We start from the raw sequence: 23023 nt of genomic DNA on the forward strand, positions 1-23023 counted from the left end.
CTGTGTGTGGATGGATAATGGAAAGCCAGAGACAGACACATGATTACACCCTGAGGGAAGACTGATTCAATCATGTCCTTTATCAGCAGAGCTCTCATCGACAGAACACTCTCTGCTCCTGCAGGCAAACAGAGTAATATAATGGAGCTTACAGTATCTTCTATGTTATGATTACATTTTCTTCTCTGTTGTGGTCATCTTACAGTCTAATAGTCATTATACGCTAGTAGTACTTAGTAGTTGCTGTGCTTGACCAGTTCATTTATGTTTGCTTCTCCTCTGTCTGTGCTCCCTCCCAGGTTTGGCACTCTGGATCTGGACTCCTGCTCGAAGGAGGGCAGCAATCTGAGCTGCACTCGGTCAGATTCTGGCAAGCTCAACTTCTTCATCCAGACGGTACGACCAAAGGACACGGTGCTGTGCTACCGCGTTCGCTGGGAGGAGCTGCAAAGTAAGCGCTCGGTGGAGCACGCCATGGCCTATAACGAATCTCATTGGTACGGAGGGGCGGAGACGGCAACCCAGTACTGGCCTATCAGGATGCAGGGCGAGGAGGAACCGCAGCCTTTCATCACCAGTGACGTCTACTCGAATCGGAACGCTTTCGGGGGGATCCTGGAGCGCTATTGGCTGTCCTCGAACGCCACTGCCATCAAGATTAATGACTCTGTACCGTTTCATTTGGGCTGGTCGGAGAAGGACAGGACACTCAGGTTCCAGGCCCGGTTCCAGGACTCCCCCTTTAGACCACCAGAGGGTCAGCAGTCCTTACCTGAACTCAGCTATAGAGTGTGTGTGGGGTCGGATGTTACCTCTATTCACAAATACATGGTGAGTACAGACGTACTGTGGAGTTGATGGAAAGAGCACAAATGCTACAATAACATGTATTAATCATTTAAGTGCAGTGTAGTTGGGTTTCAAAGTTGAATGAAGTTGAAGTGTGAATTGTTTAATCTTGGATATACGCACAAGAACTCTTGAAAATGCGTGCATTGGTTCTCTGCCAAGCAAATTGTTGTTTAACTTAAAAGCAAAATTAGAATGAAGATGACAGGAAATACCAGTGCCAAGTTGCAGTCTTGGCTGGATGTTCATCTGATTCACATGAATCCATAACAATTCAGTCAGTTGTTCAAGTAATTTATCTACCAAAGCCACCGAACAGTCTCTGGTTCAAGTTTTTGCTTTTCTCTGTTTAATATTACTATATTATGAATGCCTTTGGGTTTTGAACTGTTGATCGGATGAAAACAATACCCTTGAAAATGCAACTATGCCCGATGAGAAACTGTGTTCTACATTTGATAAGCGTTTACTTCATTAATCAAAATATTAACAAATCGATAAAGAAAAAAAAAAAGACTAGTTGCTAAAGTAACAATGATTTGAATCAGATTAGTTTTGATTCCACACCACTGCCGACGTCTCTGTAAAGTAGTATTTGAAGCAATAGTTTGATATTTTGGGAAACATACTTAGTTGTTTTATTACCAAGACTTAAATGAGAAGATCCAGATCACTCTCATATCTGTGGGTTATATGGCTGGTTAGCTTAGCTTGACGACTGAAAGCAAAGGGAAACAACTAGCCTGGCTGTGTTGTTGTATCTAAGCTAGGCTAACTGTCTGGCCGTAGCTGAACATTTAATGGACACATATGAGAGTCGTTCCTGCCTTATCATCTAATTCCTGGCTAGAAAGAGAATAAAAGGAACAACCCTTTTCACCGTGCATTCTTGTTTGGAAGACAAACAAGAACTGTTGATGTAGTACCTGTAGTAAGTCTCTGTTCTAAATGCATGTGTTGTGCTCAGGTGCGTCGGTATTTCCCAAAGCCTATCAAGGTGCCGTCTCCTGAGGTCTTCAAACAGCCATTGTGGTCCACGTGGGCTCTCCACAAGACTGCTGTGACTCAGGAGAAACTGCTGCGCTACGCCTCTGACATCACCAAGTACGGCTTCACATGCTCCCACCTGGAGCTGGACGACCGCTACACCGCAGACTACGGAGAGTTTGACTTTGACCCGCAGAAGTTCCCCAATGCTAGCGGTATGTTTGACAAGCTCAGAGAGGACGGCTTTCAAGTGTCGCTCTGGACCCATCCTTTCATCAACTATGACTCCATCAATTTTGGCGTCGCTGTGGAGAAAGGACTGTTCGTCCGGGAGCCGAGCGGCGAGCTGCCTGCTCTGGTGCGCTGGTGGAACGGCATTGGGGGGATCCTGGACTTCACCAACCCGGAAGCCCGTGAGTGGTATTCCTCACATCTGCACATGATGAAAACCCGCTATGACGTGACGTCCTTCAAGTTCGATGCGGGAGAGACGAGCTACCTCCCACGCCAGTTTAGCACCCTGGTCCCGCTGTCGGACCCCTCCACCTTCACCCGCCGCTACACGGAGATGGCCATCCCATTCAGTGAGCGTGCGGAGCTGAGGGTGGGTTACCAGAGTCAGGACATCTCCTGCTTCTTCAGGATCATTGACAGAGACTCTGTGTGGGGCTATGAGCTCGGCCTCAAGTCCATCATCCCGACTGTCCTCACCATTAGCATCCTGGGCTACCAGTTTGTCTTACCTGATATGATAGGAGGGAATGCATACCCCAACCGCACCGCAGGTATGGTACTCAATAACATATGGCTACAGAGAGCTTTAGAGTTAGCTCTCTCAAAGACACATGTTGATGTGGTTTTGATCTACATTCTGACATCTGCGTTGTATGTTTAGTTGGTTTAGATGGCAAAAATGTTCTGCCGGACAGAGAGCTGTACATCCGATGGTTGGAGCTGTCTGCTTTCATGCCTGCCATGCAGTTCTCCATACCACCATGGGCCTATGACAATGAGGTGAGCAAAGTGATATATTTCATCCTAACTGAACGCCAGAGGCAGTGCTTTAACACTGCTTCTGGCGGTCATCAATGATTCATGGAACCATGGTTACATCCGTAACTCTGGTTTTATAACTAGTAAGAAATAAATGTGTTTATTCCCTGTTCTGTTATTTCCTGTCCATGAATGTGATAATTAGTGGGGACGAATTAATATGAATGTATATAAATGGAGACAACTAATAATAATTTATGTTACTTGTATGTACTTCATTGCCCCCCCTTAATAACCCAACCATCATGCTACACTGTCTGCTAGACGACATGCTCCACTGTGACGCAAACATTGTACCTGTGTGTTCACCTCCAGGTGGTGCAGATAGCGCAGAAGTTCACAGAGCTCCACGAGACTCTGGTGGCCCCGAGGGTCCTTGAACTGGCAGGCGAGGTTCTTGATACTGGGGACCCGATCATCAGGCCCCTCTGGTGGATTGCCAACGACGACGAGGCAGCGTACAAGATCGACTCCCAGTTCCTGATCGGTGACGACCTGATGGTGGCGCCGGTGTTGGAGCCAGGGAAGCAGGAGAGGGACATCTACCTGCCTGCAGGACGATGGAGAAGCTACAAGGGGGAACATTTTGACAAGGGCCCCATGTACCTCACCGACTACCCCGTGGACCTGGACGAGATAGCTTTCTTCACATGGGTTCACTGAAGGCGTTAACGGCACATAACCTTAACTCGCACACACATATTGTATGCACATGTATATTCTAGTGAGCACAAGCCAAGAAATAGCAGGAGATGTTTGTTTGTTTTTCAAAGGGAAATGACCACTAAGGGGATCTGCCGCCACAGCAGAGTGTGATTTATTTAATTTTTTGGTAAAGATGAACCTCACATCTCCTCTGATCTGCTCTTTCTTTGGACAAAGAATTAGAATGAAAACTTGTGTTCACTTTTGATTCTCTCGCTCCATCCTGAAGCCGATCCTCATCCTCATGTGCCTTCCACAGCCAATAGTTACACCGATCTCTGATTGTATCGTCACCGCAGTCTTCCACCCAATGCACATCTAGAGTCCTCCAAGGCCCATAGCTCGAGTGTTTTTGGTTTTAAGGCTGATAAAGAGGTAGATGCAATACCTGTGCGATAAGGTGTTTGATGTGTGTCTCTATTGTGGGCTGACAGGTTTAGGCACTGAACCAGCAATAAATACGCACAGATGCACTCAGAGGGCATGCCTAACCTTATGTCACCATGGTAACTGCTGTATTGTGAACACTACTAACTACCTATGGTTAAAGTTAACATGCATTGACAGCTGCATGTGTCTAATTTGTCACTTTCTCTTTATATTTATGAGCTTTTCATTTGTAGGATAGTATTTGAATGTATTCATAGTAAATTGACGTGACTCTGGGTGTAAATTTGGGGTTCTTGTCATGATCAACAGAGTGCGAATATTTTTACTTCTACATTCCTGTGACCTGTTCCTGGTCGTGCCATTCTCCCACTTCAGTGCCAAAATCTATTTCTCCATTCATCTTCCGTCTTCCACCAGCTCAGGGGAAATAAAAGAGAAGTTAGAATAAATTTAGTTGATGCACGGCAAGAAATAGATGTATTGCACCGATGCTACTGGTTTGCCTTGTTAAACCGGTATTGTTCTCAAAGATGCCATGTTATAACGTCCCATCCATGTCTGCCATGTGACTTTATTTGCCTTATCAGCTGAACTAAGCTATGCTGTGCTTAGCTTAGAGAACCAGTGCAGCGGTGAAACAGTGATATATGCTTGATGCTTTGCACCTTTTTGTTTTCGAGCATTGGCATTGCAAAATAATCTGCCATCTGAATACGTGTTTGTCTGCTCTTACACAGTGATTTCTGGCATGAAAGTAAAACATCACTGTTAAGTTGTCAAAATGCCTTGCTTGAAATTAATAATAGAATATAAGCTAGCGTGAGTGCTGTTATTTTGAAATGTTAAAAGTCACTATATGTAGAACTGTTATGGGATTAGTCCTCTTTCAAATTATTTTTTGTTTGTTGAAACGATTGTGAATTGGAAGTCTTCGTTTCACTTTCTTGCATTCGTGATACTACCACCAGATGGCACCAGCGTCATGAATGTTCAAATCTTAAATACAGGCTTTGACTTGTAAACTAGACTGCAACATTTCTTAAATGATAAATGCATCATTTGGAAAATTACTTCTATGTATTTATTGTGACAGAGAAGTGTCAGATATATTTAAAAGGGATTCATTCAAAACACTGAAAAAGGGAATTGGCCAATATTTCCACTGTGACACAAGTCTGAAATGCTAAAGGGAAGTGTTACTTGATTGAATGATTGCTGTTGTCAACGGCCTTTTTATTTAATACTTATACTAATCTAAAACGGATGTGAAAAGCTTGATATTCATATTTGTAATTACCATAAATTTCTAATGAGTTGAAAACATGAACATCCCCAAAACTGAAGTCAGACATTTTTCTCACAACATTATATATTCTACACATATTTATATTTGTTTAAGATGCTGAGAACAAACTAAAGTATATGATTTGACCAACTATGTGCTCTCCACTTGTAAAACATTGGCCTTTGTGTGGCATACATATGGCATATCAGTGTGCCATATGTATGCCACATTTCCTGATTTCCTCTTCTCCCCCTAAAAGAAAGTGTTGCCTCATTCTGACTTAGATGAAAGAATATTGATGAAGGATTAGGTACAAAAAGAAACTATTTGACAGCTACTATACTTGGCGATGAAAAGTAACCACTGGACTCAAAGCAGGAAATGCAAAATCTTAGGGTGTGCTGATCTGCGTCAGTAATCCTCAGGATCAACATCTAACCACGTAATGGATTCATTTGCTCACGATGGTTCATATTTCATTCTTCCTGTTTTGTCACTAATTAGTCACATGATTCATAAAGCTATTTTTGTTGTACACGTTGATGTGAAATGCAGAAGAATTAAACGATTCAATGGTCGAACAAGTGTTTTTATTGAACAAATATCGACCTGCAGTCAGCTTTTACATATTGAGACTTTGTTTACTCTTCTTGAGTTGTACAAATTGGGTATGAAAGAAGAGAAATATTGTGAAGCTGTAGCTGCTCCAGTGCCTCAGAGAAAGAGTGTGATAATGGCTGAGGATGCGAGCAGGAGGAGGATACTGGAACCAGTGGGTGTAGCGCTGTTACACAAGTCTGTGTTACAGCACTTTATGGGGTCAACACATAAAACATTGCTCATGCAGCTCTTGACGATGGCACCTGATGGAAAGAAACTCAGTTTCAACAACAATAAAAGCCTTCAGCACAGCAACATATCGGCTCAGATAATCTATTTGAAATGTTCAATATCTGGAAGAACCACTCACCGTTCACGTTGATGCTGGAACAACGGTCAATACCGACGGGACAAGTTAACTTGTCACTGCAGGTTTTGCCTTCACATGAGTAGCATTCCAATCCACATGCTGTACAGAATTACACAATACAACACACACATGTTTTAAACTTAATCCAAATGTAATGCTCATTGTTTTGTGCATTTTTTTTAATGAAATCTTACTGGAAACAATTCCAGCAGGAGAACGAGCAGATAAACTTGAGAGGAAACGCAAACTATGAAATATGGTATCCTCAATCCCTCAAAAAACAAAAACCCCACACCCAACAAAAACAAGACAATGATATTACAAGCCAAGGCACATGAATCATAAACTGTTCTTACCTGCAGACACAGTCACAAGCAGGATCAGAGCTCCATAGAAATGCATCATGAACGGAGAGAAAAAACAGATGTTTAATAGACTGCGTACTGGAGACAAGATGTCCACTCTGCTGAAGCTCGCCCTTATATAGTCCAATCCACCAGTCTTGTCTAGAAACCTAGTTGCGTTTCTTATGAAAGCCTCCTCCCATCAGCCTGCAGTAGTTCACCGCAAAGCATTATATTGATTGTTGCAACAACAACAACAACAACAACTGACATTTCACATTTATTTTGCTGCCAGTGTTCAAACTATGTTCAAGTGAAGTTATTGTCTCACTTTACTGCCTCTGGTTTCATTACGACTGTCAGAAAGCTGTGATGGTCCTAGATTCAAGATTTCACTCAAGTTTAAGTTAAAAAAACCTGTTTATAAGTAAAAATACTAAATGGACAAAATGATCCGTCAGAGCAATCTATAGCAAACTCTCTCTGTTGCCATCAGGGCCTGTTATTTCTGTTTGTTAAACAGTATATATGTCATTTATTGTGAAACATTAAGGGTTAAAGATTGAACAAAAAATAAACATGAAATCAGAAGATATTTATTTATTTATTCATCAAATATTAGATTTTGTCATTGAAGCTGTTTTGACAAAAACGAGTAAATAGATGATATGAGTTACCTCTCATCTTGTGAGGAAAGAGCCTGGAAGACTTTCAAATCAGGGAGTACAAAGTATACAATAAATACACACAAGTATACATCATATTTTTTGTTGTTTTCATGGTAACATGATATGTTGCAGCAAAGTGCTGTCCCATTCCTATTTACAGCATCTCAAGCCCTCACAGTCTCTCACACTCACCCACTTACCAGGTGACGTCAGTAAGTCCTTGAGGGTTCAGGGTTTGAGGGTTTAGGGGGGACATTTGGATTTGGCCTAATGGGAATGGGCCTGACTCTTCTGATGATAAACTAGATGACCTTAACATTTTTTTCACAATAAACACTTGAAATGATGAAGGCACTTGCAAATCACAATGTAGTAAATAATGTAAACCACACTTACAGACATGCCCCCTTCATGCTAATCCCTTGCCGTTTAGGAAACCTAAAAACATGATTTCTTTTTTTTCATACAATATGAAAGTGTTATTTTTACCTATTCTGAAAAGGTGTATGTAATTATTTTTAGTGAGACAAATTGTATTATTCCTGTGTGATGTTAGTCCCTATATAAACCATTTAATTGTATAGAGACTATTTCTTTAAAACTTGACGTCACTTCATGAACTGAATGACCTGTTGTGACCTCTAGGATGATCACAACTTCATCAAACTTTATTGACAATAAAGGGGTTTCTCAGCAGTTTCCAGAATAGAGGCACTCGTCATCCAAATGGCGAAAAATTAAGTTCTTACCGAAGTCTCCATGTGAAAAGGTTTAAATACCAAATCACAGCATGAGTTCTTTTAGGTTTGGTGTCTTAATGTTGTATTTTGGAGAGGTAAACTAATGGTTAAACGTTGCACTAAATGTGAAATGGTATCAACCCATAAACAACCCTTTTACACTTTCATAATTTATTTGATTCTTGATGTTTCCCTGACTAGTATCATAAAATAAAGCACATCATTAAAGATATTTAGAATGCAGTCTACAACTACTACTGTGGTTCACTGTTGATATACTGTCAGTGGGGAACCAGCTAGCTAAGATGGTATGAAGGATATCACCTTATTAATGTATCCTACTGAGATACTATGTAAATCTTAAAAGTGAATGATAAACGGAAAGCTAAATGTCTTCTTTATAGCTTTATATATAAAATACTATGTATAGTACAGTGTATATCTAGATACTGTACATATATATTTAAATTCATGATTAATCAAATTTTTCTAATTCATTAATTCAAAGTTTTCAATTAAATCATGTCATGCAGGCTCACAGTATCATCATGTTTTTCAAAGATGACATAACATATAAAGAAAGGCTATCCTTATAGAGCTAAAGTAAGATGTATTATTATATAACAAAGGGGAGCACACAGACTAAATAATCCAGGGAGGAGGAGGAGGGGGATTGGGAACAGATGAAGTTGATCAGGGCGGGGAAAAGTGATCCCACTGGAAACACCATAAAACAGATTAATAATATCCGCAAACAGAAACATATCTGCCTCTATACGAACAACTCATGAAGGGCTACCATTTACTGACTGCAGACATGTCTGTTGGTTATTCTGCAATCACACGGTGTTAGCATGCTTTACTTTGAATTGGCTCTTCTCAACAGGATGTGGTGTAAGAGTTGTTTGACTGAGGGGTGTTTTCTTTCTTTCTGGTTTTGTCTGTCTGCTCGTGCCCATCCCCCCCCCCACCTTGACTTACACATCCGAATGCTCCTTCTTGCCCTGCAGCAATCACTTTCCCGCCATCCCCATTATCTAGATTTCCCCATTTCCTCCATTACTTATTTATACCAGCACATTTCCATCTGATCGTTTCCAGCCACACACTCTGGCCTGGTGGCCTCCTTTGCATCTGTCTCAGCTTCCCAGGCCTGTTTCTGCCTGACCTAATATCAAGTATCAAGTTTCAAGCTTGTTCCATATCATAGCCACAACAATTACAGAGAAGCAGTCGTTGGCAATGGAAATCTTTGATCTTATGGTCCCTGCAACCATGCTAATTAAATATGTATAAGAAAACCAAGTTCTCTTCACAGGAAGCTGGTAACCATGTTATAACCTAACACAAACGTTTAGAAAACTGTCCGAAACCAGTTTACGAAGACACGTACAGACGTAAGACTTGTACACTTGAAACTTTAATGTGTGAGAAAAACTGAGTTGGTTTTGGTTTCCTGATCTCAGTGGTTAATTCTACAGCAGACATATACTCTGCAACTATAGAGCATATCCTGTAAGAGTTTACAGGCAGAGAAGCACCAGAGAAAACACAAACAAGCAGCCAAATATGAATTAGATAAATAATATATATGATGAATTACAATTCAATTTATGAGGTTTATAGTCTCCACTAGCCACCTCTTTTAAGACACTTAAATGCTTCAAAATGTATATTTACTGACAAATTCTATACAGTGGAACAAAATGTTAATATCTTAAGCTCATGTTAACCACAGACCCTTTTTCAAACTCATAAAGCATCAACTTGGAGGTGCAAAAATGCGAACTCATTTTCAGGTTTTAGGACTCATTCCTGCACTGCTTTTTTGGGAAATGTTCAATAAGGACCGTCTAGTGCTAGCGTTATTACATTACAAGCATGTGCTTGAAAAAAAAAAGAAGTAAATTTAAGTTTAAAATTAGGCTGAATATTGGAAAGGTTTCATAAGCTGGAGAGGTGAGAGAATTTTATCGTTAACTCAACAACAAACACAAAAAAGCTGCACACAAACAAGTCAGACTTTTAAGACTAAATGTCTCACAAGTTAGACATTTAAATGAAAGATCGTCTCACTCACGTAGAAACAGTTTTTGCAGTTCACAATTAGAAAGCAAAAAAAAAGCGCTGCATTGACAAAAAACAAAAACGCAGAGCTTCAGAGAGAGAGCGTGATCATGGCCAAGGACACCAGCAGGAGGATGACACTGGGACCAGTTGGTGTGGCACTGTTACACAAGTTCCCCTCGCAGCAAGCCATGGAACCTGTGCATAATAAGCTGGTTTGGCAGCCCTTGGTAACCATGTTATAACCTGCAAAACACAAAGGGGAAACTCTCAGAAAAACCAGTTCACAAAACATATGATGGGTATGAATGCGAATAAGGGATGTGGAGTATCAGAGAGGGCAGTTCTTTCAGACATTTCAAATGGTGTCTGAACAATCAGCTCTGTCATCAGTGAGCTGAGAGACACCGTCTGGTTGGAAATGTCCTGATGAACTGTCTGTTGTTAAGGCTACTGGTGCTGATAGTGGGCTCCCTGCTGGGTATCTAGTCTGGTTCTTCTGTTTATGTTTTGTTGGTTGTTCATTTTTCTTTTGCTTTTCAGTTTATTGATTGGTGTTTTATTGTGTCTGCTTTTTAAAAAGTCTAAGGTTTTGATACAGCTCATCTTATATCTCTGTAAACCTGAGCAACACTTGTGGCCTCCCCCCCAGGGACTACAGATGAAAAGGAGCTTTTAGATATATATTGGGCATTGGCCCTGCAAATTAAACGATAAAAATAAAAATAAATAAAAATAAATAATGGCCCCCAGGCATTCAGTACAGCAACCTGTCGTTGTACACCAGCTGTTTGATGTTTGGTGTGTGCATTATTAGCCAGAGAAATGTGAAGGAACAACTTACCTTCTAATCTGAGAGAGAAACAACGGTTGAAGATGACAGAACAAGATTTGGTGTCCGTGCAGGAGTGAGGGTCGGTGGCTGTGCATGTGTAGCATCTTAATCCACATGCTGGACACAGAGACACAGAACACATCAGGTCAAGTCATGGCACATATTACACATCACTTTTCTTCTTCTCCTTTAAAAAAAATGTAATTAAATTTTTTTACCAGTTTTCACACAGTTTATGTTATGTTGCGAGTGTTTTGCAGCAAGTGTGTGATCGCTTCATTTTGCATAAATAGCCAAGAAGAGAAACAATGAGCGGAGGGAGATGACGTGTAACAAGAGTTCTCGTCAGACTGATGAAGCCCAGACAGAGCGGCCTGGTGACTACTGACCACGCGCTCTTATTGGGCAATGGACTTCCTTTTCTTGCCGTCTTTTTGCCACCATGAGGTTAACCAGTGAAGACTAAAAAAGGTCAATGCTTCAGCGCAAGAGACAGTTTGACACATAACCCAATAAAAACAAATACTAGTGCTGGGCAAGTTAACGTGTTATTATCGCATTAACGCATTAATTAATTAACGCAGACAATTATTTAATCGCACGTTAATGCAGTTTGTTTTTTATTATTAAGCGGACATTTTTAACACAAGAACCTGACCAATAATTTGGCTGACCAGCCAGCAGCAAGCGGTGAACAGCTGTTTATGTGGCGTCTCTTCCGTCTCTTCCTGTTTCCTTCACCTACATTCCCCTGGGTCCTAAAGCCCTCCAAGTGGGCCTACAGCTTCTTATCACCCTCTATGTACCAACTTACATTTATAACAAATACCACACGTATTACGGTAATCAGCGTTCCATATGTGTCTGACCTAAATACCAAAAAAAGCAAAAAATAAATGATTCATTTTAATAATTTTTTTAGTTTTTAAAGTTGTTTTTGTTTGGAATATGTATAATAAGCATATCATTTAGTTATCGCTACTGAGAATTTAACAAACATAAAAAAATTGCATCTATTACACACTTGAAGATAAAGTTGTGAACACCGGCTGAATATCTATTATCAGATTCATAACTGTATTTTAACTGCTACTGTGTAAAGGGAATACTGCTGTTAAAAATAACCTTATTTGTTTAAAGTGTTTGCAAACCAAATGTTATTGCACTTTTGTGCCTTCTCTGCTGGCCTAAACAGAATCACAAAGCTATATCTATTTTATAATTGAATAATTTTTCTTAAATACACTACATGTATTATAATTTATAAAAATATTTTTCCCATTATCTTATTTTCTCATTGCACAGCTACTGTCTTCCTCAGTTGCTCTGCTTCCACTGTAGCTTGTTTTAAGTAGAGCTTTTATCCAATCAGATTGTCTCTAGGTCTCTAGGTAAGAACAGACGCCACAGGCCTGCAGACTCACAACTGCATCCATGTGCAGTTTAAGTGAATGGGGACGATATTGTTGATTGTCATAGTGTTCAACCAATCAGATCTTTAGTTTGACATGTTGGGCGTATTCTTTGATGTGTCAGCACCTGCTAGCCGGCCTATAATGATGTCAGCATTAGTGCAGCTCAGTGTCCATGTGCAGCTCTGCCACGAGGTGCAGAGTGTGCTGTGATTGGTCAGTGGGCGAGCACGTGACTATCGTGAAACGAAACTTAACAGCAGAGGCTTAGGGTACTTCTCAAGTCTCTTAATTGCATCCCTGTTTCCCTCACTTGCGTCCTTTCCTTGCGTCTTAGTCCCTCCCACCAGGGATGCATGGAGGAAACCATGCGAGGAGAGAGGAACGAGGAAATATGTTTTAGGAGACATGAGACGGCCTTTCCTCAGTTGCGTCACATGAAGCGACGTCTGTTTCTGATGACAGAGGATCAGCTGATCACAGCTGGATCAGCTGTCAGTCGGCTTTAACAGCTGGAGAGACTTTTGAGAAGTTTGTGTCTGTTCACATGATCACTGTAAATAATAGGAACTAATAATACTAATAACTAATAAAGACACAGTAATCACCACTGTAGAGGTGTTTCTCTCTGTAGTCTGTTAACAAACTGTGTTCTGTGTTCTGTTTATAAGCGCAGGATCGATTTCTACCGGCGGAATGCGATCGTCTTATATATGAATTATTTGTGTCTGTATGTTTTGAAATTGTAACTGTGACGTCATTATTAAATAACCCAGAATATGATTATTGTTTCTCTTAAATGATAAAACTCATCAAACACTCAGGAATGATGTAAAAAGTGTTTCACTCTCCAGCTCTCTCTGACTTTAATTGTTTCCATAATAAAAGTTATTGAGGGAAACATCAGATCATGAAAACACAAATCTTTCTAATAAATGAAGAAAGTTGTTTGTGGTCCTTTTGTTGTTCAGACTACAATGAACATTTATTTAAACCAGATGGTGAATCAGAAACCTAATCAAATATAAAGCTTGAGTTTATTCTGTGATCCGTCTTCACTCTGGTGTTAAACTCAGTCAGTCAGTCCGATCGGCTGCAGCGTCCAATCACATAACTGATGAACAATGAGGGGGCGTGTCGGCCGTTAAAAGACTTCCTGGAACTCTGTTCTAGTGGTTCCTCGCTCACGGCTCCTCCGAGGTCCCTCCTCCATCCTCGATCCTCGCTCCTCAGAGCTACATTAGAGCCTTTGGGACTGCCGTCAATATGGCGGCGCAGAAACAACTTCCGGTTCAAGCGAGGATCGAGGAGCGAGGAAATGACACTTAAGAGACTTGAGAAGTACCCTTAGTCGGGTAGTGAATCACATCACGTGATGCAGCTCAGCCAATCAAATATGGGCATTCTAACCCGCGTGAGATGTACCACACACCATGACACAGGGGACTGAGACGAGGAAAGACTTTGCAGAGCAGTACGCTCAATGTTGAAGTTGTGAAAGTAAAATCTTAAGATCGCTGTAGGTTAGGGCTTGTCATTAAGGAATGATGGTGGATCCCGCAGCCAGGCCAGCTGAGAACCACTGTCCTCCATGAGAGCAGAAAACATTATAATTTCTTGAGTTTAAGCTTTTGCATTTTCTAAATGCTCTACCATTGATCAAATGTATTGTAAGCCTCGTTCCGAACGGTTTAATACGAAGACGTGTATATAGTTACAGCCTTAAAAACAAATAATAGCTGTGGCGCCGTCATTTGGTTATAGGTGGTATTTCAGCTGCAGGACGGCAGCGTAGGCCCAGGTATAAAATGCACGGCCCGCCACTGGAACCAACAATATATTATGTTTTAGTTTCTGTCTTTTCCTACTCTCTCAGCTGCTGGCTGTAGCCTATACTTAATGGACAAACATAACTGTAAGAGCCAAATTCAGTTTGCTGTTAAATATTTACATTCTGCTAAAGGTTTGGACGCTACAATAACAGTGGTGGTCAATACGCATATTTTCCAACATGTTGAACTATTGTTTTTACCTTCAGACACCACTTTCTTTTCAGATTTTGTAACAGCATTTAAAAACTACAGCATTTCCTTATTTTTCATTGTTACAATATTCAGTCAATACACATAGGAAAGCTGTTCTTACCTGCAGACAGAGTCATAAACAGCACCAGAGCTCCATAAAGCTGCATCGTGAACGCGGAGGAAAACAGATTGTTTACCGGCCAAGTGAGGGGAGAACCGGAGAGAAGCCTTCCGCTTTCAGCCCAACTTCTTCTGTCTTCTTTCAGAGCTTGTACATTTGCATTTTCCTCACAAAGCCTCCTCCCAAGTGATTTGAATAAAGTCACCCTTAAAGTGACCTCATTATCCCTGAGACAGCCATGCACTTTTTTTTTTTCTGAAAAAAAGACAATAACTTAATGCTGTTATATGAGATCATCTCTCACAGTAGAAACAATTGAATATTTTATTTATGTGCTAACTTTTCACAAAGCTTTTATTTCTATCCTTTTCACTTCTTGTCTCGAAAGAGGCACTTTCACTTCCTTCTTGTGGTTCTAAAAACAGATGATCAAAAAATCACTTCCTTCAACAGGACACATCAAGCTCTGGGACAGAATGCTCATCAAAAACAGAGTAGACATGTGGTACTGAAATAGAGAAGGTAAAGACAAGTGGAAAAAACATTGACACAATGTGACCTTCGTTGCTGACCCATCAGTCAGCCTCTGACCAGTCAGACAGCGTCACCAGGTTGACGTGGTGCAAATGATCAGGTTAGTATATGGAGTGATCAAATGGGCAAACATTATTTCAATTTTATACTGACTGTTTAGAACAAGTTGCAAAATCTTACTAGCCTCTCGTATAGGAAAGATCATTTTGTCTCAAACTCATCAGGCTGGTGTTCTATTTTGAAATCGTCTGATTTTATCACAATTGTATCATAATTATCATTTATTACGTCACTATCCGTTATTTTTTTTACAAGGATCTACATCATTGTAATAGTTTTCTTGTCTCGATGGGGCAGTTTAAAACTGGCTCAGTTTCATATATAATGAGACCGGAAATAATTTACACATTGTTACGAGATGACGTGCCAAGAGTTAAAGTAGCTAATCTATGACGTTTAATTGTTTTAATCAGCACTAGATCACATAGACTCTATAATAATAAACTCTTAAACTCTCAGACAATCAAAAAAATAGCTCCAATGCAATGAAGAAAAACGTTGCTTATTCCGGTCCAGGTGTGACCACATACTGTATATATTTCCTCCACATTATTTAGAATAGTGGTTTAAGTTTGAAAAACAAATGCAACCGGAAATCTTCTAATGCTGTGATTGGCTTGACTTTAGCCGCGTCATGTACGCGCCGCGTGATCTCAGCACATGCGCCGCTATGTTTTGAAAAGCCGGGGCAGCCAAAGCCGCTGACTGCGCTGTTTAGCTTCGCGTTTGCACGGATTTCTGCACACCATAAGCATGTTTACAATGTAAGAGCAAACGAAAACATGCCGAAGTCCGCTAAAAAGTCCTGCACCACTCAGACCTCCATCAGCAGGTACTTCGGAGGTCCGAGCAGCAGCGGCGCCTCCGTTAACCAGAATCCTGCTCTGCACCAGCTTTCAAGACGCAAGGTGAGGCGTGCTTCATCGAGTACATGCTCAGGTCACTTATACCTCACTTAATGCTAATTACAGAACCTCAACTGCTTTCGTCCTGCAGAAGAAACTTTCCCCTGATCGTAGTGATTTGGGATTGTCAACAAAACGAGCCAAGCTTTGTGTCCAAGACCAGCAGGTGGAGGATTTGGACTGTGAGCCAGCACCCTGCCAGATCACTAAAGGTGACTGTGTGCACCTCAAACACAACATCCACTCGATCCTTCTTAACTGTCACACATGCCCCCCACGCCCTCACCCATTCCCAGCATCACGTTTCATCAAACAGCATGTGCAGTAATAAATCCTCCTGGTAATGTGTGTAGTTTGGAGCTGATCCGGATGCATTTGAACTTCTTAGAACATAAGAAAAGTGGAGTTTTATCTGATCTGACACGATGTTAGTCTGACAAACTAATGGCAGCAAATCTTCCCTGGTGAATCCAGGTGATACCTATTAGTATTCTCTTATACTGGTTTATAAGCCTTTTATTCCCAACGTCTCCTCTCACCCCAGAGAGGAGCCGAGGGGCAGCCGGCAGCCTCTGCTCCTCCACCTTGGAGAAGCTGAAAGGCTTCACCTGCTCGGCCGAGCCCGGTGTCGCTCAGAGGGACGAACAGAAGACAGGTGGTTCTGGTAGCAGTACGATCCGTGACAGAGGAGGCGGCGCTCGGCCTCCCTGGGAAGGAACAGATCAACGCAGCGAGGACAACAGCCTTAAACAGCCAGAGGAGGAGCTTGAGGATGAGGATGAGGAGGTCAAAGAAAAGGAGAGTTCAGGGACGGCTGCTGCAGAACAGGTACCCAATATATAAATGTTCCCTCAGAGGACATTTTGCCCTGCGATAGTGTCCATCAGCAAGGCAGCAGCCGACAGGCCCATTGTCTGTAAATGCTGCGGTCCCACTTCTGTCGAAAAACACATTTGAAATGAACTTTATTAGAAGCGTTTGTTTCCCGTGTTTGTTGGGCCACAGATATCACAGAATAAAAGATGAAGCGTTCGATCCCGTTTTACGCTTTAAGTGGGAAAACTGATGCTGCTGAAATGATTTTCTATGCATATTTTTTCTGTTGCAGGCGTTCCCCTTGTCTGAGTTTGCTAAGTCAGGAGGACGGAGAGGAAAAGGTGCAGAGCCGAGTCCTCCGTCCGACTCCGGCAACCCCTCCAGACGCTCGAAGAGCGCGTACACTCCCCTGGAACAGCAGGTCATCGCGCTGAAACAGCAGCATAAGGATGCCCTGCTGGCTGTGGAGTGTGGATACAAGTACAGGTTCTTTGGGGAGGATGCAGAGGTGATTAACTGAGGGAGCTTCTGTGGAAGGAAGTCAACAGTATCAATCCAACACATGTCATATGTGTGTTGCAATTGGTGGATATCTTCATAGTGAAAATGTGTTTCATTGTCGTTTAAAGGAGTGTTAATGTCATAACATACTGTTAGAGGCTTTCACACATGTCCTACATTTTATTTCTCTATTATAAATTCTCATAGTGGATGGAACTATTTTTTTTAATCTAACTACTGAATTATGAATACACAGATCAAAAAAATAAAACTTTCAGTAGTAAAATTAGAGAGCATGATGGGATTTTGAGGAGGGAGAGATTTCCTGTTGAGAGATGGGCCCCAGCACAGACGTCATCTTTGTGTGTGTGAGAACAGATCGCTGCGAAGGAGCTGAATATCGTCTGTCACCTGGATCATAACTTCATGACGTGCAGCATCCCCACGCACCGTTTGTTTGTTCACGTCAGACGGTTGGTGTCCCACGGACACAAGGTGTGAAATACATCTGTCTCTTTTTGCTCGTGTTCAGAAGCTGTTAATCGTGTCACTGATCCGAATGTTATTGTCTTCGATTTTTTTTTAGGTTGGTGTGGTTAAGCAGACGGAGACGTCCGCGATCAAGGCCTCGGGGGCCAATAGGAACGCTCTGTTCTCTCGTCAGCTGAGTGCTCTGTACACCAAGTCCACTCTGGTGGGAGAGGGTATCCTTCTGGACCCTAAATGTGTGTGTGTGTGTGTGTATGTGTGTGTGTGTCCTTTTAAAACAGCTTCTTCTATCTCTGCATGTCAAAAGCCTTGACAGCCTTCCTGAGATGTGAACCCGGTCTGTAGACTGGGCGATGTGGAGGAGGGGGGCGGTGGTGACGTGGTGTCGGACCCTCCTGACAGCTTCCTGCTGTGTATCAGCGAGAACTGGGACAAACCGAAGAAGCAGCTCACTGTGGGGCTGGTGGTGAGTATGATGGGTACCAAGTCACAACAGCATTCATATTTGTAGTTTATGTGAAAATGAAAGCAAGATCACATCTCAGGTTGTTTGTCAATACACAGTGTGTTGTTTTTTTACTTTTTATTTTACCTGAAAAATTTTTTATTAAGGATTTTGGAATACATTATAACAAAGGCAGACAAGACATACTTAAAACCGGTAGACCTTATATCTTAAAAAAGTAAATAAAATTAAGTATTACAAATAATAATAATAATTAATAACTAAATATATAGTAATTGATTTTAAACCAGTCCCTAATTCCCCACCCTCATTAAATAACGGGGAGGAATTATGTATGTATGAATTGATAGGAACAATAAGACTAAGAGTAAATAAATAGATAAATAAAGACAACCACAAACAATAAGACAAAACAAAACGTTTATGTTCTTTTACTATTTTCACTGCTCATCTAGAACATGGTACGCTGTGTATTTTGATGTAATTAGTTGTTAATTACCCGTTTATGAGAATGTCATCTCTGTTTTCTCACCCTGTAGTTAATGAGGTCCCATAATCTCATCTATGGGGAATGATTGGGTGATTTATAATAAGATTCACACTGTGAGATAATAAAAAAAAAAAGATGCCAGCAGACTCTGTTCATACCATTATTTGACTCTCCCTTTAGCATCTCAGGTCTTTTAGATTCATGTGGTGACGTTATATCCCGTCCCTTGAAGCCACTGAATTAGCCATAAACAGATATTCCTCTTTTTGCTTTATCCACAAAGATTATCTAAATGTATTATTCCAGTGTCATGACATGTATGTGTTTGTGTGTGCAGGCGGTTCAGCCCAGCACAGGGGACGTGTTACTGGACTGCTTCCCTGATGGTCAGTCTCGCTCTGAGCTGGAAGGTCGTGTCCTAAAGATTAACCCCGTGGAGATCCTGGTGCCCTCTGACCTCTCAGAACAAACCCTCAGACTCATACAGAGCATCGCCAATGCCAGGTAATCTGCTGTCAGGGCACTAGGGGGCAGCCTGCGCACATTTACTATCTGCTTATCTGTGTGTGTGTGTGTGTGTGTGTGTGTGTGTGTGTTTGTGAGATTTGGTCTTTTTTAAAAGTTGTCTGGAGGCCCCAGCAGGCTCTAGTGTTGATAAATGTCTTTGTGAGGCTTTAGAGCTTTTTACTCGGGGCCAAAGAAATAAAGTCCGTTGCTTTATTTCCAAGCTGCAGCTGCTGGGAAGTCGGATGGAGCAAACTTTATAGATATACACTCACCGGCCACTTCATTAGGCACACCTGTTCAATTGCTTGTTAACACAAATGGCTAATCAGCCAATCACATGGCAGCAACTCAATGCATTTAGGCATCTAGACGTGGTGAAGGCGACCGGCTGAAAGTTCAAAGAGAGCATCAGAATGGGGAAGAACGGGAATTTAAGTGACTTTGAACGTGACATGGTTGTTGGTGCCAGACGGGCTGGTCTGAGTATTTCAAAAACTGCTGATCTACTGGGATTTTCACGCACAACCATCTCTAGGGTTTACAGAGAATGGTCCGAAAAAGAGAAAATATCCAGTGAGCGGCAGTTGTGTGGACGAAAATGCCTTGTTGATGTCAGAGGTCAGAGGAGAATGGGCAGAGTGGTTCGACATGATAGAAAGGCAACAGTAACTCAAATAACCACTCGGTACGACCAAGGTATGCAGAATACCATCTCTGAACGCACAACACGTGGAACCTTGAAGCAGACGGGCTACAGCAGCAGAAGACCACACCGGGTAACACTCCTGTCAGCTAAGAACAGGAAACTGAGGCTACAATTCACACAGACTCACCAAAATTGGACAATAGAAGATTGGAAAAACGTTGCCTGGTCTGATGAGTCTCGATTTCAGCTGCGGCATTCAGATGGTAGGGTCAGAATTTGGCGTAAACAACATGAAAGCATGGATCCATCCTGCCTTGTATCAACGGTTCAGGCTGCTGGTGGTGGTGTAACGGTGTGGGGGATATTTTCTTGGCACACTTTGGGCCCCTTAGTACCAATTGAGCATCGTTTAAACGCCGCGGCCTACCTGAGTATTGTTGCTGACCATGTCCATCCCTTTATGACCACAGTGTACCCATCTTCTGATGGCTACCTCCAGCAGGATAATACACCATGTCACAAAGCTCAAATCTGACATTTAAACAGGACTGCTGTAATCATTTTCCCTCTTCATATTGGCCTTTTAATATATCATTTTTTTAATGTGCGTTCAATGTCAGTGATGGGGGGACAAAATCTACAGTTCTTGTTCTGTGCAAAAGATGAAGATAACATGAGGCTTCAGCAGTCACAATTACTCAAATCAAGTGGATATCTTTCCGAGTTGCAGCCTTTTTCATATGAAATGTCCTTATTCTGTTACAATTCTTCCACTGCCACTTTTTAGGGAAACACTATGAACATTGTTTTAAGACAGTGTTGACAAATTGTAACCTGTCCTTTAAGCACATAGATTATATGAGCATGACTTCCTTTTAATGTGTGCAGGCCGCTGTGTGAACCACACAATTCCCCCCCCCCCAAAAAAAAAGCTTAACAGCTTGTCCTTTTGTTCAGCGGCTGTGACTGTTGGACTGATGTATTCCAGAAACCTGTTGCCTCCCATCGTGCCGCCATTTGTCTCGTTCTCCGCCAACGGTCTGCACCCAGCATGTTCACACCAGTGGGGACCGGCTCATCTGGAGGCTGCCTGCGGTTGCATGATGCTCCGAAAATGAAACTGGGGAGGCAGCGGAGTGGAGTGGATTCGATTAGATGTTTGGATAAATGGGAAGGATGTCTGCTTCTTTCTGCCTCTTTGTGTCTCTGTGGTGGTGCACAGTTCTCATTACCTTTCTTTTTATATTCCAGTTGCTACATTCTTACCCCCCCCCCCCCCTCTGTTTAAATTTAATTCAGGAAGATTTGGTTAATTTGTATTAATTCCTTTCTCTCGCTCTCTCTCTCCCTCTACCCCGCTGCTTTGTTTCTTAGCCGTCCGTGTTGAGTGATTATAGCGGAGATGGACCTGTAAAGGCCAGCCCAATTATTGTGTTTGAGCAGCACTGCTCTCTAGCGTCGTGCTCATCGGAGACGAGACTCTCCTCAATTTGCCACCTGTTTCATACAAATACATGGCAGCTGTCTGTCTGTTCAGCTCAGACAGAAAAATTCTGTCACTAGCACTGGCGACTTCCCAAGATATTTTTCTCTGTGATTTATTTTTTTCTTCTTCTTCTTAATCATTCATCAGATTCATCAGACTGAAAGGAATTACACTTGAGATGTGTAAATTATTCTGATATTGGATGTTTTTATGGATACATGTTAACATCACAGTGATATCACTCCAACCCATTAGTAAAATGTTAAAGAAACAGCCACCCATGTGAGCCTTTAAAACGTTCGCCTCTGGGGTCGGGCCCCCTGGCAATGGGATGTGTGTGTGTGTGTGTGTGTGTGTCCGTGGTGCGGCGGGTAATGAGTCCCTCGGTGGCAGCTAGGTGCGGCATTGGTTGCCTTACTCATCCACAGCCTGGAGCCATGAGTCAGGATCAGAGCAGTGACGGGGTTTAGAGCCACAGAGGCTGTCAACACAAATGTTCTCGCTTTTCCAAAGATTTTAAGTCGGTGACTGACGCTCTTGAAAGTAAATATTACGTCCTGGGTACAAGGACAGTATTCATGTGTCAGGATAGATACACACACACACACACACCAAAAGACATAATCTGTGTATTTTACGAGTGTGTGTAAACGTTTAAAGGACGCTCTCAATGCTTTGTATTCGCCCTACAGCCATAGATACTAATTGAGCGCCTTAATCTGCTGTGCACATTAAGCTCTGCTCTCTGGGTGGCAACATCTCCGACTTAACCTTTAACCTTCCCTGCTTTTGATTAATTATCACTATCACAGTGCTCTGAGGATTGGGGGGGGGGGGAGAATTGGTCAATATGAAGAACTAAACCCAAGCAACATTTTCTCACTTACCCTTTAAGTGGTGTCTCTAGACGTGGAGGTACTTTTACTTTTGTTTGCCCAGATGCCTGTCTACGTTACGTTCATGATCCCCAGAGGACGAATCCTTATCATGCTGGTGATCCTCTTTACTTTTCCTCTAGCGCCATCATTTAGTACAAAACTGACCAAATATCAGCAGAACTGACATTGGCTGTGCTTTGCATTTAGTGCTAATTAGCAAACGTTAGCATGCTGCAATACACCTGCTACACATTAGCGTGCCAGTGTCGTCATTGTGCGCATGCTGGCTTGCTGACAATATCATTTAGCTCCCAATGTGACTGTCAAGTCTTTTTCTGTATAATGTAATTTCATTGCAGTGAGCAGCAATAATAAAAACAAAATAAATTCACCTTCATTGTATTAGTGGAAATCAACTGAAACAGAAACTATCTGCACGCTGGTTACCTGAACCTAAACCTGAACCGGTGTCCAGCATTGTAGTTTCCTGTCAACCTCAAACCAGACTGAGACTTCCTAAACCCAGGTTCACAATGCTGGGTCCTGCAGAAATGCCACACCGCATGCCTCTCTCCCCAGATCAATACCAGCGATTGTCGCTGTTCTGGTAAACCTCGTAATATGGTTGAATCGACTGGTTAAATGATTAATGGTCGCATTTGAGCGGCTGGCACAATATGCGCTCTATTGATCACGTTCATACAGTCTTTGCTGTCAGTCTGACCAGTGACTGAAGGGAGAGATTATGGTGTGTGTGTGTGTGTGTGTGTGTGTGTGTGTGTGTGTGTGTGTGTG

At 41.9% G+C, this 23023-nt stretch overlaps 3 protein-coding genes across 3 annotated transcripts in view; 2 read left to right on the forward strand and 1 right to left on the reverse strand.

The window, feature by feature from the left end:
* The window catches only part of LOC116388617 (myogenesis-regulating glycosidase-like), an 18370-nt gene extending 12517 nt beyond the window's left edge, over positions 1-5853 (forward strand). The window contains exons 3-6 of the mRNA XM_031856652.1: positions 300-831; positions 1817-2621; positions 2732-2850; positions 3205-5853. Of these exons, the coding sequence (XP_031712512.1) occupies positions 300-831; positions 1817-2621; positions 2732-2850; positions 3205-3552 (1804 nt within the window). The 3' untranslated portion in view covers positions 3553-5853. The remainder of the gene's footprint in view (positions 1-299; positions 832-1816; positions 2622-2731; positions 2851-3204) is intronic.
* On the reverse strand, positions 5843-14776 carry LOC116388633 (uncharacterized). Its single transcript, XM_031856676.1, has 6 exons — positions 14451-14776; positions 10903-11010; positions 10156-10304; positions 6596-6776; positions 6240-6338; positions 5843-6132 (listed from the first exon to the last, which is right to left on the reverse strand). Exons 1-6 carry the CDS (start codon positions 14494-14496, stop codon positions 5984-5986), a joined length of 732 nt encoding a protein of 243 aa, XP_031712536.1. The 5' UTR covers positions 14497-14776; the 3' UTR covers positions 5843-5983.
* A 923-nt stretch (positions 14777-15699) lies between these two features.
* Positions 15700-23023, forward strand: part of msh3 (mutS homolog 3 (E. coli)) — a 35244-nt gene continuing 27920 nt past the window's right edge. The window contains exons 1-8 of the mRNA XM_031856677.1: positions 15700-15952; positions 16041-16161; positions 16494-16777; positions 17058-17273; positions 17645-17761; positions 17853-17970; positions 18082-18221; positions 19049-19215. Of these exons, the coding sequence (XP_031712537.1) occupies positions 15827-15952; positions 16041-16161; positions 16494-16777; positions 17058-17273; positions 17645-17761; positions 17853-17970; positions 18082-18221; positions 19049-19215 (1289 nt within the window). The 5' untranslated portion in view covers positions 15700-15826. The remainder of the gene's footprint in view (positions 15953-16040; positions 16162-16493; positions 16778-17057; positions 17274-17644; positions 17762-17852; positions 17971-18081; positions 18222-19048; positions 19216-23023) is intronic.

This window comes from Anarrhichthys ocellatus, unplaced genomic scaffold (genome assembly GCF_004355925.1).
Source record: "Anarrhichthys ocellatus isolate YVR2014 unplaced genomic scaffold, GSC_Weel_1.0 scaffold17, whole genome shotgun sequence".
NCBI classification, from domain to species: domain Eukaryota; kingdom Metazoa; phylum Chordata; class Actinopteri; order Perciformes; family Anarhichadidae; genus Anarrhichthys; species Anarrhichthys ocellatus.